General features: G+C 50.1%; 1 protein-coding gene across 1 annotated transcript in view; it reads left to right on the top strand.

Moving 5' to 3' along the window:
- LOC8029103 (chromodomain-helicase-DNA-binding protein 1) overlaps positions 1-14,452 on the top strand; it is a 49,998-nt gene extending 35,546 nt beyond the window's left edge. Inside the window, exons 22-32 of the mRNA XM_029994895.4 lie at positions 1,087-1,467; positions 2,304-2,496; positions 3,409-3,507; positions 4,726-4,998; positions 6,041-6,181; positions 6,810-6,988; positions 7,597-7,759; positions 8,209-8,492; positions 9,155-9,337; positions 9,910-10,026; positions 11,937-14,452. Coding sequence (XP_029850755.2) covers positions 1,087-1,467; positions 2,304-2,496; positions 3,409-3,507; positions 4,726-4,998; positions 6,041-6,181; positions 6,810-6,988; positions 7,597-7,759; positions 8,209-8,492; positions 9,155-9,337; positions 9,910-10,026; positions 11,937-12,222 — 2,299 coding nt within the window. The 3' untranslated portion in view covers positions 12,223-14,452. The remainder of the gene's footprint in view (positions 1-1,086; positions 1,468-2,303; positions 2,497-3,408; positions 3,508-4,725; positions 4,999-6,040; positions 6,182-6,809; positions 6,989-7,596; positions 7,760-8,208; positions 8,493-9,154; positions 9,338-9,909; positions 10,027-11,936) is intronic.
- Positions 14,453-14,796: the final 344 nt, after the last annotated feature.

The raw sequence follows: 14,796 nt of genomic DNA, 5'->3' as shown, positions 1-14,796 counted from the left end.
ATAGTGCGGTTTTTAGCACTGCCCGCCGACCGCACCGATGACCGGAGCAGCGAGCTCGCTTCCCTGGGCGACACTAGATAACGGCGCTGACGGCGCGAGCCGCAAACTGCACTCGCGGGGCAAGGAGGTTGCTGGAAAACGCGGGGAGAAGCGAAGAGAGAGGCTTCAGTTGCCATAGCGACGGAGGGACGCACGCACGAGTCGTTCACGTGCGTGCGTCCCTCCGCTGCGTTGGAAACAAAGAAACAAACAACCGCAACGACAGACCAATCCCAGGTCGAGGAGAAGTGTTCGCGCGCATTCCATGCCGGTCGCGGGCGTCGGTTGTGATCGTCGTCGTAGACGGCATGCATCTCATCGTTCTGCGTAAAAGCGCTATCCTTGACTCTGAATTTTCGTTGTGTGTCGCTATAACCCAGCGCGTACTAGAAGGGAAGATCCACCTACTCGTGCGGCAATGTGGCGGCGATGTGGCGGCGCTCTCAAGACGGCAGAAACGCCCGTGTCGTCGTGTTTGTTTACTTGGACTACAGTGGTGATTTCTAAGCATTTGTGTCCTCGAACATCGCCCGGATTTCTTATTTGGCGCATTTCATGCGTGTGCTCAAGTTCAAGGTATTAGTGGCACGTACCGTATGAAGGATACGAATTTTCACGCGTTTTCATCTCCGGAGAAAAGTGATTAGGGTTAGCAATCCTGAACGCTCGCGACGTCCGTCCGGAACCCGCGACGCCGTTAAAAGGCTGCGCCAGGCAAAAGCCGCTAATTTCTTTTAAAATGTGTGACACACTTGAGACGTAACTGTACTAGTCTATTGAAATAAAGACTTTCCTCAAACTAAGCTTATTTTTCCATCTAACATAAAATAAATTCTTTTACAAAGGTAAGTTTTCTCATGGCATGTATTTTGGCCTGAAAAATTGATGTTTTGGTTATAGTGCGGTACCGCTTATAGTGCGGATTTTCGCGACTCCCGAGACATACGTTATATGCGGTCTACACTGTATTCCCATCCCTTCGGCGATTGTGGTGGCGTCGACGAAACTCGCCAAGCTAAAATTCGTCACACCCACTTTCCCTCTCAGGCTGGACGCAGTCGCCCTGGACGCGGAACTTCAGGAGAAGCCGCAGGCGGACCTGAAGCGCCTGGCCCACCTGCTCCACTCCGGCTGCGAGCAGGCGATGAAGGAGAGCCAGGCCGCGCCACTGCCGGGTGGCGCCGACGCCGGGGACAGCAACGCCGGCGGGACCCCGGCCAGACGCCGGCACCAGCGCACGACGTTCAAGCTGTCCGGGGTGTCGGTGAATGCCAAGTCGGTGCTGAGCAGCTACCAGGAGCTGGCGGTGCTGGACGCGGTGCTGCCGTGCACGGCCGAGGAGAGGCGGCACTGGACGCTCGACCTCGCCACCAAGGACCCCCACTTCGACACACCGTGGGGCGTGGCGGAGGACTCGAGTCTGCTCAGGTGAGGGACGACTCGTATGCCGTAGTTTCGCTTATTATTATTGTTATTATTGTTCTACCTGCTACTCTGCCGGATATGGTAAATGGGAAGCTTTACAACTTTTAATTGATCAACCATACTTCCTGGTGAACCATACTTCAAATCCATGTTTTGTTTTTTCCGGATTTTTCTTTTACTTATGTGCATATAAGTGTGAGTCCTAGCTATGCAAGATGTGGGACTTGTCGACATTTGAGACAAAGGAAGAATGGCAGAGCACGCGCCGGCAGCTTGCCTTTCTGGCGGTCCGAAGACATTTTCCAAGTGCAATGGCATAGGTTCGCGGCTGCAGCAACTCTACGCAGCTGCAGACCTATGCAAAGAAGTGCGACTTGTACAAGGCTATGACTTGCATGCCAACATTTGGTAGCATGTCGGAACGTAGAAGTCGGAACCGTTGCTTTGCTCTGGGGCTTCCTCGTGAATGGCGCCACCCAGAAAATGTGCCAATATAAAAAAAGCGCAAAAGAAAAAAGATAAAATTAAGAAAAAAGCGTGTGCATTTGACGGAAGTCTGGAAGTTGTTTGTTCGGCACGTGCTAGGAGTATAGCTTGTCCCCGGCATCGTTCCATGTTTGATTGCGTGATGCGACCTGCGGGGGTAGCTCGGATCTACTCGAGGAAGACGTTTGTTCGGCGCCCGCGTTCAGTCGGCGAGGAGTTTAGCGGTGCGTCGGTTTCTGGCCGGCACTTTCCTTCTTTTCTGTTTTAAGGGCGCGAAACCAGAAACGGTTAGGTGCCATCCATATCACTCCTTTCATGTTGAAACAAACTCTCCTCAACGAACGGGCGTGCAGGGGCATCTATGAGCACGGCATGGGCAGCTGGGAGGCGATCAAGATGGACGCGGGCCTGGGCCTGACGGACAAGATCCTTCCAGACGGGGAGCAGCTCAAGCCCCAGACAAAGCACCTGCAGAGCCGGGCGGACTACCTTCTCAAGATGCTGCGCAAGGTGCACGCGCGACAGGTGGCTCTCCAAGAGGGCAAGGTGGGTCCCATGGGCCAGTACGGGCAGTCGCGCGACCGCAGGGTCGATTGGTGGCGGTCTCGTCGGAAGCCGCTGTTACGAGATTTATTCCGTAAACCGGCTTTACCAAAGCGAGAGCCCACTGCACCTTTCATGTTATTGGAAGTCGTGTCCGATCTCGGGAGTTACTTGAACGGATAATAATGGGGTGTCTGCGAATCTGGAAAACTGGGGATTGTTGGGGAATTCGGCGAGTCTTGTAAAAGTCGAGAATCTACACCCCAGTTGGGAAAATCGATCGGGAAAATTTAGCTTTCCTTTTTTGAGCGACTGCAAATGACGTGCATCTGGTGCGAGGTGCGTCGCGTGCGACTTGACCAGCGTGCTCGTGGCTAAATCGCTGCTCGGAAACTAGAGCCTCGGCGGAACCTGAATCGCCTCCTTTTGAAACGGGTGCATCGAGACTTCTCCGCTTACGCTCGCACCAGTACGTTTGCCCGGTGGATTACTTAAAATGGGACATTTATTCGGGGAAAAATATAGAAGAATAGACTCACAAAATAAGAGGATCTGGTGCCTGGCCACTGCCCTGTCGTCTGTCAGATATGTCGGGTTTTCACGTACAATCTGCACTTCAAACATGTCCCGTTTCCTTGGGCGTTGGTCGGGAAATTTAGATAAAAATAGAAGAGGAAAACCCGAAACAGTTAGAGAATTTGGAAACGTCACTTTGGGAGACTCCCCGAATAAATAAATGAGACGGTCGCCTAAGACATGTTTTTAAATTCTGCGTGAATTGTAAAGTGATGAGTCAAGAAAGAGCAGTTTACTTACTGACCCGGGCTGCTTCGTTGGTGACGTTTTGTGCTGTCGGTAACGATCCGTCCCGCATTACCGTTGCGAGTTGGTGGTAACGGTGCCGTCTCTTGGTAGGAGAAGCCCAAACGCGGCCGAAAGACACGTCCAGAGAAGGTTCACCTCAGCAAGGCCATTGTTGACAACGACGACAGTAACGACAGCGACAATGCCTCGGTGAGTTTGATTCATCCAATCTGTGCTTTGTTGCGCGACAGGTAGCAATCTTCTTCGAGCCCCGTTAGATGTAGACATCTGCTGTGTCTGCCGCTGTTGCGCTCTTTCTGCGGTAGCGTCATTCTCTTAAATTAAATTAACTCATACAGTGAATGCACAGTTGGTGTGCTCTAGCTGTAATACGCTGTTTTTTATTGCCCCCTTTTTTTTTGTGCAGAACACAGCACAGTTAAGACAAACGAGCGGTCGCCATTTTGTTTCCCTGTTTGAGGGGCTGTTATCGAAACTACTATAATCCGTTTAACCTTACGACAAATTATAGGGAGTGCAACGAGCGATTCAATGCTGCGCTAGCGTCATGTGACATTTGGGAGGGGCGCAGCAACGTATGGGGGACATGGTCACGTGATACGTTCACAGCGCTGGCTCGGCTGGGATTATCTCGTCGGCTGCAGTTCGTCGCAAGGTGAAATTGAGTACAGTGTGGTAGAAAGTTAAATTTTTCGTCCCACTATATTTTCCCCATGACAACTAAGTTTTCGTCACTTGATTCTAAGCGACGGGGGGCGGCACCTGCAAGCCATTGCTTGCGCACAAACATCGCTCGACATGAATAGACAAACGACCTTTCTAGACTTTATTATTTGTAGACAAAACGATGCAGATACGCTCGATTCGGATTCATGGCCGAAGGCCAGTTACGGATACGTCGCAAATAAAAAGTAATGCAGAAGTGTACGGCTCTAGGCACGCACTGTCGAGAATAAAAAGTAACCGCGTAAGAATTTGGTCAACAGAATCGGTAGGTACCACTAAAGCCGTGGTCACACCGTCGATACGTCGTACAGGAGACAGTTTTGCAGACACTGTCCGAGGCGCACTCCTTCTTCGTACGGTGGCCCTGTCATTTCAGTCGTTCAAAAACCGCCTTCGGACACGTTCGAAGCATACACACTTGCAGAAGCGAAGATGCTTTGCACATGCCCGAGGCGCTTCTGCAGATCATTCCATCGCGTCTTGACTTACGAGCAGCTTGACCACACAGTTTGAATATGTGCTAGCGACTACTACTAGATCACACGTCTTGGTGGCGGCAAGCGATTAGATTATGTACGTAGGCGACAGTGTCAGAGAACGGGGGAGGACGGTGTCGGCCGCTCCGAGCGTGCAGCACTCGAGCAACTCTGAATGAGCCCATGCGGTACGCGTCTGTTGCAGTCGACGAAACTGCCACGCAAACCCAAGGTGAAGGCGGAGGACGAGACTCACCAGAGCAACGCCGCGGCAGTGATCGACGGAGTCGCCAAGGGAGTCACCCCCGGGGGGCCAAACGTTCCCGAGGCGAAGCCCGGCGCGGAGGGGGGCCCGCCCAAGGCCAAGCGGAAAAAGAAGGACAAGGAGAAGGACAAGGCCAAAGACAAAACCAAGGCCAAGGATAAGGAGAAAGACAAGGATAAGGACAAGGAGGAGAAAAAGAAGAAGAAAAAAAAGGTGGGTGCGCTGACCGAAGTATCTGACGGCACGACGCTCCGGCTTCTCCGACGTCCTTCTTTTGCCACTTTGGGACTGGTTAGGGTGCGCGGGCGAGATGGGACGCTAAACGCGCTCGTCTAAGACCCGTTCCGGGCACCATAGTCGCACCCTGGCGCGAACCGATCTTGCGTCTTTAAGCGGTTGTTTGACACACGGTGCTTGCTTTGTTGCCGATTGCGGCACTAATTATACGTTTGATGCTTTGTGTACAATGCTGCCAATGAAGCTAGTGTGTGCCTGTTTTTTGCGTTGGCATTTGAATTGCACGTTCTATCGCGTTAATAGGATATTGGCTGTAGCAATGTATGAGATTGAGTGTATAGGTGAGCTTTGTGGGGCGAGGGAATGAACAGCAGCTGGGCCCGTCAAGTTCAATTTTATGTTTCGTATTATGTGTCTAGCTTGTTTCGAAGTTGGAAGCGACCGGCTAGAGTGATTGCTTCCTTTTGCTGTCACCCTTATAGTGAGTTTACTTGTACATTTGGGACGAGGGTTTCTCGTGCTTTAGTGTGTGAATAACCACGAAGCCCCTCTAAATCGAGGAATACATTTCATACACTGTAACTATTATCGCTGCGCTTCTAGCGTACCATTTATGCAAATCATTTTGTTCCCGTTCCTTTTTTTACATTGAGAAATCTGTCATTTATGCCTTTTCTACAAAATTTAGGATTAGTTGTCTGATGCCTAGTGTAATGCTCTATATGCCTTGGTAGTTTCGTCTGATTTCGAGTTCATTCCCGAATTCATTTGTTACGGTATTCGATGCTTGGGATAGAAGGATTTCTGAGCAGCGAGCATTTTCTAACGAAAACGGGATGAGCGAGACGCACATTTAGAGAAATGCACATCTGTATGTGCCGGTTAGTTTTTGGAACTTCGTCGCTACTTCGCGGCAAAGTTTGAGAGCCGGCGGGAAATCGGTTTGGCGGCGTCGGCTCGCTAGAAAGAGTAACGCCTTGCAGCCGGCCTCATTGTGGCGTTATCTCGGCCATTTCAGCACGAGACCCCCACGGAGGGCGGCACTGTGAGCAAGACCAAGGGTGCGAGGAAAGACCTTCCGGCGATGCACTACACCGCCAACGCCGCCCCGCAGGTGATAGAACCGACGGGCGACCTCGATCTCCAGCTGTTCAACGAGGTGAGCGGGTTGGAGGTGTCGGCTTGAAGGAGCCGCTTTTACGGCGACGTGAAGGCTCGCGACGGTCTTCAAGGGCATTTTGTGTACGCCTTAGTTCGTTATGTGGCGCGTCGCACAATGTTGCGATTCTCCGACCAAGGTTTGGTGGAGAAATTTAGCGGAAAATCAGTGTCGCACAACGTTAGGAGGTCGTGTGACATCGCAGTGCGATGTCGTGTCACTTTGTCAAGCGACATGACGGTGCCACACGAGCACTGTCTTACTCAATTTTGTGGACGTTGCTGGTGTTTGTGTCACAGTATGCATTGTGTCACAGTATGATAGATTGCCACGCGGCAGTGTAACTGTGCGGCAACATGCGGTTGCACCGCCGGCTCCGCACGATTTCCAAGAACAACTGAGCGAGCGGCGCGTGCTGCGCTCCCGTTCATTATTGGACGACGTCCTGCGCAAGCTGTGTGTGCATGCTTCGTGTCCACGCTTAGTGTGCACGCCTGGACAACTGCGCCCTCTCGTAACGAGTCAACAAGTGGATTACTACCTATGGCGAGTGTTTTCGCCGCGTCCTAGTTCTATGCTTGTTTCTTTCCGAGTCTCTAGTAACGGCGTCTGTTTTCGCCGGTTCCAGTGCAAGGAGAAGATGCGTCCCGTGAAGCGTGCCTTGAAGCAGCTGGACACCCCGGACTCGTCGCTCAATGACGACGAGCAGGTGAACCACACGCGGCTCTGCCTGCTCAAGATCGGCGAACACATCAACGAATGCTGCGCCGAGTACACGGACCCCGAAAAGAGCAAGCAGTGGCGTTCGTAAGAGCTCTCTCCTTTTCTCCACTTCGCTTGGCTGTCAACAGGTTCATGTTTTTTCTCGTACCCTTATTTGACCGCATCTGTGCCATACCTTCGGAGGGGGGAACGTGGCCTCGCAATCTCCCAGTTGTTGCACCAGCTGGAGGGTACGCGGTTGGAAAACTGGTGCCGTAGGTAGAGAAAACCAGTGATAGTTTCTTTTACTTTTTACTCGGATGAGTTTGTTCTTTGAAATTTTTACGCGAAGCTTCCACCACCTTCGGGCACCTCTGCGGTAAGTCGTAGTGCAATACTTTACTAAACGATTTATGCGGTTACTTTAAAGGCTCCACCTATATTCGGGACACTGCGGTATCTCGAACCTGTGTAGCTCATTCCCTCTCTTTGTATACCGTTTGGTTTTGTGTAGCTCGTGCCACTATGTAGCTTGGTCATCTATGGGCTCGCAAACAAAGACACTGTTATTATTATTATTATTATTATTATTATTATTATTATTATTATTATTATTATTAAATATTATTATAAGGAGGAGGAAGAGGGTAGAATGAACCTGTCGTGCTGTGGAGACGCCCAACAATGTGTGAACCCTCGGCGTTTGGGTGCAGGCACCTGTGGTCCTTTGTGGCCAAGTTCACAGAGCTGGACGCCAAGGCCCTTCACCGGCTCTACCGACACGCCCAGAAAAAGAACGAGGGTGGGGACAAGCCGGACAAGTCCAGAGAGTCGGACAAGAGGGACCACGACAAGCGGCCCAAGTTGCACGACGAGGTAAAAACGCCAATAACTCGTCCAGTTTTTTTACAGTTTTCTTTTTTAAGTTCTTGTTTGGTTCCAATGTCTGCTCGGTTCTTAGCTCACGACTGACTGTATACTCCGTTCACCCCTAAGCTGAGACTGCTGTGGAAGCTATGGTCTTGTGGGACCAATCAGCCATCTCCCTTTCGTTGCGGGAGTGTGGTCACGTGGCGAGAGAGTAAAGTATGGCTGGTCCAATGAGGACGTAGCCTCCGCCGCAGTCTCGGCTTGGGTGCAAATGGAGTATAGTTGCTCATGTGAGGAACCTCACCAGTTCAAGAGGAAAACTGACAACTGGTTGGTTATCACACTGTGAACGTGTGCTAGCGCACTACAACGTTCTGCCAGTCCGCTACGCGCGAGCTACGTGTCCCGCAGTTGCCTTGGTGAAACGGGCGTTCTCTTGTTTTCCGGTTGCGAAGGGGAGTCAGCAAGGCAACCAACACGGCGGTTTGCCAAACAGTCAGCACCAGCACGGAAGCCAGCACGGCAGCCAGCACAGCAGCCAACACGGGAGTCATGGAAGTCAGCACAGCAGCCAGCACGGCAGCCAGCACGGCGGCCAGCATGGCGGCCAGCACGGCGGCCACGGCGGCCAGCACTTTGGCCAGCACGGATCCAAGAGGCACGCCGAGGACGACCACGGGCGGCCCAGCAAGAGGCTCCACGAGGACAAGGGCAGGGACAGGAGGAATGAAAACTCGAGGTGAGAAAGGATACGTGGGTGGAAAAATCAAATGACGGAAAATTTCGCTCCTCCGTGGTTTACTCGAAAGAATTTTGTGGCTAAAACACGAAGGCCACCAAATTCTCTCGTCGTAGGCAATCACGAGGCACTCGGTTGCGCTCGAGCACAAATGTGTGAACCAGCTCTTTCACAACACTTCCTGTGATGTCGTTGCCATTTCGAAAATGCTTGATAGCTCGGCGCTATTGCAGGTTGCATGCCAGAGAAACGCCTCACTTGGCACATACTTAACAATCCTAGGCGCCTAACTTAGGCCTAATATGGTTTTGCTCCGAGGCATTACTTAATGCCAGAGCACTTCCTTTTTTTTACTGGCCATATAAATGTCCAGAGACACTGGATGACGGCCAACCTACCGCAAGTGAAGCCTGACTTTGGTGCTTGTTTGGTGAATTGGGGCAAAAGATAGCCAGTCTGTGGCCAAAGAAAGTAAAATATGACTCTTGGCTTCTTGCTTTTCAAAGGCACTAGATTCCCAGACAAAAACAATGTTTCGGCGCTAAGATCTTCACTACCCAGGATAGGACGCAGTTGGAGATGCGTTTCGGTCACCATAGGCACGACGGTCTGCTGCGCGTGCGCGACGACCGACCTCTCAGCTCTGGCGCGTCCGGTTTCAGCAACAGTCACGGCAAGGGGATGAGCGGCGGAGGGTCGTATCGGGACCGCGGCAGCAGCAACAGCTACCAGAAGGGTTCTTCGTCGGGCAACAGCTACAACAACCCGCCCCACCGGACGTCGTCGTCCAATGACCACCGCTGGAACCACGAGACGCCCTCTCCCAACTGGGACTACAAGGACAGGTGAGGACGGTCCCTGCACCTTGTCCTTGCGCTTCGTTTTCTCGCAAGTCGGAGCGCAGCCCGTGCCTCAAGCCGACGGGGCCAGTTCGGCGGTTCTAAAAGTGTCAGTATCGTGGCGTTCGTCATACTTCTGTGCCCGTGGCGTCGCCTGCATTACCAATTGAGCGCGGCAATGGTGCCGCGATCTGTGGCACGTCGTTGTGAAGCGGGGAGGCTTGTTGCGTGAGCACTGGTACGAAGCGGCGAAGCTTTTTACGAGAGGCGGGGGAACAGCGAATTCATTATTCGTAATTTTCGAGCGTTCGAGAAACTCGAGTAGTTTGAATTATAGAAGTGCACCGGAAATTGAATAGTAAACATTATTTTCAAATTATTCGAAGTTTCATAGATTCGCACACATCCTAGTTTCTACTCTCTGCATTTAGGTTTTTGTGCTTTAGCCTTTGACTGGGCTCTTCCTTGTGGGGAAACGAAGCATGATTTCGCCTCTTGCCATTTTTTCTTTGTGTCATGTTGTTTTGTCGATTAAGGAGCGAAGATAGAAAAAACCTTTGCCTTTCTTCTTTGTCCAGGTACAACAATGACTACAACAAGCACGACGCTTACCGACATTACGGCGGCAGTGGCAGGGGGGACGAGCCGAGGTACAAGAGTGAGAAGGATCCCAGGACACACCAACCTGATAGGAGGTAATTATAATAATAATAATAATAATAATAATAATAGTAATAATAATAATAATGCTTTATTCAATTTGTGCCCCGAGCAACCAATAAGTTACATTATGGTGGCACATAAAATGTGCCACCACATCATAACCTACTGCAGTCGAATCTCGTTAATTCAAACTCGAGGGGGACCAAAAATTTGTTTGAATAAAGGAAAGTTTGAATTACCAGGAGTTCCCTCCCATAGAGAGGCATAGGATGGGACCTGCATGTTAGTTTGAATTATCCGCAAGTTTGAATTAAGAGAGTTTGAATTAATGAGAGTCGACTGGTTGTGATGTCCTCGACTGGTTGTGTTTTGTACTTGCGTGGAAGTAAGGAAAAAAAAGAAGTGTACAGTCCTTTCTCTTTACAACGATAGCTGTTGTAATTTGATTGTGATTTGGCAATATCAACAACGTTCACCACTGGAAATGACGTCCATTGTTGATGTTGTAGTTGTTGTCGATGATGTAGTTGGCGTAGCGGGGCACATGGCATCCGTCGTCGATGTTGCCAAATCCTCGAAAAAGATTGCCCGCCGCCCGCGGGAATCGAACCTGGGTCTGTCGTGTGCAAAGCGAAGGAGTTAACAAGGAGCTACTCCACGGTGTTAACAACCTGCTTTATACTTGGCGTTTTTGTAGTACCCGATGGCCACTGCACGCGCTATCTGGAGAAAGAATAGCCGAGTAACAAATATTCATCGTAGAACTGTCTATGCCAAGAGCTCGTGCCGGGAGACACACTTTCACACGCCCTGTAACAAGAAACGAACCAAAAGCGTTCGGAATAAAATGGTCAGGAATCAATCTTGTTCCGAATGCTTTTGTTCACACACCCTCCGGCTTGAACGCAATGTCGATGCCCAGCGACTTTGCCGTGACGTGTCTCAGCTGTCGCTGTGACCAGGGTTCTCCCCAGGAATTCTTCAGGGGTGGGGAGGGGCTGAGGAGGAGGAGGAGGAGGAGGAGGAGGAGGAGGAGGAGGAGGAGGAGGAGGAGGAGGAGGAGGAGGAGGAGGAGGAGGAGGAGGAGGTTGCAATGTGGCACAATCTGGTTTGCCGACAGAACACATTTTGCGTAGACTCTCTAACTTTGTGGCCCTATGTGTGGCACCACGCCATGATGATAAAACAAAAACCAAAATGCTAAAGAATAAAAAAAAAAAAAAAAAAAAACGTAGAGGGAAAAAGGGGGAGGCGAGCGAAGAGGCAAGATAAAGGAATTCGCAGTGCAAGGAAGCATTAAGCAGTGAAAAAATATCTTCTCTCTCTTCACTGCTCACTGCCTGCAGAGAGAACTGCTGCACGGTGCACGTTCCGGTGTGCGTTCGTTGCGTCTGTTTATTTGGGGTTTCTTTCTACTCGGCCAAGCACCTCCCCTCCCCCTCGCCCTCCCCTCACTGTTGACTGCTGACGGCACTGTGCTCTCCCTGTTTGAAGAAGTGGCGGCGGTCGGCAATGCAATAACACGCGATAACGTGGCAGTATGCGGGCCTGCTGAGTGCGGCAGTCTGCAGCCATGCACACATGCAAAATCGCATCGTCATGCTGCAGCATAATCGAGCGGTGGGTGGTCAGTCGGAGCAATGGGCGGTCACTCGGAGCGGTGGACGGCAAAGCCACTTCTGCCCACCGTGGGGAGAACCCTGGCTGTGACTGTACCGTGAATTAAAGCGGGACTCCTCAATTTTTTTAAAAAGTATATAGCTAGAGTCAATTTTCTTTCTGTTTTTAGACGTGCAGTGATTGTCAATAGGAGGATGATATGGCTTGGCACGTTGTACTCTTGCAATGAAACACTCTAAGATGAGAACGATCCGAGAGATTCATAGCTCCTCGCAATGTGCACGTCTAAAAGGCACGGTGCTTTTGTCATATTTTTTTTCAGGTACCACGCAGGGACCGGCAGCACAGGCAACTTCTCCTACGGCATCCCGGCTTCGGTTCCGGGAGGCTATGGCGGCTACGGCGCTACGGCGAGCGTGCCGTCTGCTGCCAGTTTACAACCTCCGCCACCAGGGGTGTTGGGGGAACACAGTCCTATGGGGCCCTACAGTCCATACCAAGGTCACGGCGATTCGTGGAGGAGGAAAGAACGGAGTAACAGCGGCAGCTATGGCCGCCCTCCCAGCCACTATGACAGGCCCTCGGACGCGCCACAAAAGCACGCCTAAAGCGGCTTCACCAATGATTGGACACGTTGTGCCAATCTGTGCCGTCACCTTGTACAGGAGCGTCTCTGACCCACGATCGATCTTCTAAGGCACGTGGATCGTGACTGGCTGCCTCGTGGAATGCACGTTTGCCATCACTTGTCGTGAGGTCGAGTGAGCTACTCGTGATCAGTTCTCATACTCGTACTGATCGGAGATGCGTCGCTCGTGAAAGAATCGCATCAGGAGCCCGATCCCTGCGTCACGGCTTCGGGGAAAGTGTTTCGCTTTCGAAACAGACTTTGAATCGCAACTTCGCGAATGGCGTAGTTGTCACTTGGTGAAAACTTTCTGAGGGTGATTGCCTGTCAATGAACAGGCTCTCTGGAGTGTAGGTGTGCACTAGAGGTTTTATGAGGGTACATTGCTGTCGGAGGTTCAGCACCTGTGATATGGTTGCCTGCTAGGTGAATGCCTTCGGTGATGAGATCGGTATCACTTTTATGAGAGCGTCCAACTTGTAAAGGATCTGTGAAGGCATTTGACGCTCTCACCACAGGTAATTGTGGTCAGGCCCAAGAAAAGTAGGTATACAGAATCGAGTATCTTGCTAATAAAAATTGAAGCTAGTAAAATTAGTGCCACACCTAAGGAAAGATTGTGCCACAAAAAATTTTGTTTCTGAGGAAGCTTCACTAATGGAAGCATTTTACTTGCGAGGTATTTATGTTTCTTCACCAGTTTATTGTGCAAAACACTTTCACTGTATCACTCATGAAAGAGATACACTTGCAGAAGAATCTAGGTTCCGAGACCTTCTCAAAGTCTGAAATTTCTCTCTTCGTAATATGTCGCCTCACAGAAATGCTCCATTTTGTTTTGTGTGTGCACCATGCAAGTAACTGTCGTGAGTTGCATCAAAGGAACAGACAAACCCCCTAGTCTTTTAACCGGTCTTTGTGGTGTCTGCATCCAGACAACGGAGACCAAACTGCAGTCTATTTTAATGGAGAAAGGCTATCAAGAAAAGATGCTATCTATTGACCGGTGGCTACGCAGGTGTGAGAACGGCAAGTTACGTTTGTCAGTCCTAGCACCTGTTAGTTGTGAGGGAAAACTGATCTTGTCTTGGTTGCTTGCTCATGAGTTGAAACGTGTTTCTGTGTGTCGTTACCATAACTATAGTTCTGTATCGGACTGTCATGTGCAGACTTGCTGCTGTTGTCACACACGCACGACTTCCCTATATTTCTTAAAACGAAAATCGCCTTTGTGGGGTCGTTCTTCTGAGCAGAAGTGGGGGTCTTGATTTTACCATTGTAAATACTACTACTGACAGAGGATTTGGTCCATGATGCGTTTCCAAGACGTGCTCGAGGTTGGTGTCTTTGTGAAACGATAGCAAGCGGGAGCTTAATATAACCTCAAGTGGCCAAAGACTGTCTCGTGGGTGCTACGCCCTTCGAAAAAGACTCCTCCCTGTTTATCGTTTGCGTACCTGCTGCTTTTTTTTTTCTTTCATTTTTTCAACAAAATTACAATATTTGTGGAGGTTTTGTCTTGGGAACTGCCAGAACTGTGCACCACGTTCTGCCACGTGAATTGTGGTGGACTGTGTTCAGCACCTGTTGAACTTAATGGTTCATCGGCACACGTCTAGTTCAGTTGTTTCGGAGGCTCTATTACGCCGCACAAGCGGTACTGATAATTCTCGGTTGCCATTGTGTGGGCCGCCGTCTTCAAAGTGATGTGAACATGTTTTAGGTTAAGGTGAATGCTGCTCAGGTATAGTTTGATTGCGTGAACTCTGTCGAATCGTGTACGTCGTTTTGAGCCTTTCGTTGTGGCCAGAAACTTAGAAAAGTGGGCGAACATGTTTTTATGGAATCAAAAGCAAGTGTGATGCTACGAGCGACGGTGTACATAGCTGAGTGCGTGCGTGATTTCGAGTGTTCAAGTCGCAGCGATGCGATTGTGGTGATACGTCGACTGGTGATGAACCCTTCTAGATTTCTCGAGGACCAAGGACTCGTCCCGTTTAGGTGTACAGATAGTGTCTATTTAGTAGCTTGTTTTCTTGGACTCTTTTTGTTATAATTTTTTGTACAAAGATGTGACTAAAGTGATCAAAATAGAATTTCATTTCTTACGTTGTGTTGTGCAGAACTACGTTGTACAATAGGAGGTATTGAGTGTACTTATTATTTTTTTAATAAAGTACAGATCTGTTGTGGGCATTTGCAATGTGAAACAATCTAGTGTCTGATTCCTCTGTGACAGTGACAAGTTGTCGCATAAACAGTGAAGTCATTCTTTCAGAAGAAAGGAGTTGGGAGGTGCAAACATATTCCCGGTTTTTTTCTGTGGTGTGGCGTCACTTGATGCTACGACATCATGTGATACTGTGACGTCTTGTGGTACCGCGATGTCACATGACACTAAACTCTCTAAATTAAGTGGAGAAATTCCCCACTAACCTTAGCAGAGAAATTGTCCGCTTAGTTTAGCAAAACTGTGAAGACGTGTGGCACAACGTCACAATCTTGGATTCCTGCCTCCAAGCGGCTAAGAAAGATGCTGTGTTTACAATCCACG

The sequence above is a fragment of the Ixodes scapularis genome, unplaced genomic scaffold (genome assembly GCF_016920785.2).
Source record: "Ixodes scapularis isolate PalLabHiFi unplaced genomic scaffold, ASM1692078v2 PGA_scaffold11__112_contigs__length_91849675, whole genome shotgun sequence".
NCBI classification, from domain to species: domain Eukaryota; kingdom Metazoa; phylum Arthropoda; class Arachnida; order Ixodida; family Ixodidae; genus Ixodes; species Ixodes scapularis.
Note: the sequence above shows the minus strand (reverse complement) of the source record. Positions and strands in the feature narration are given on the sequence as shown.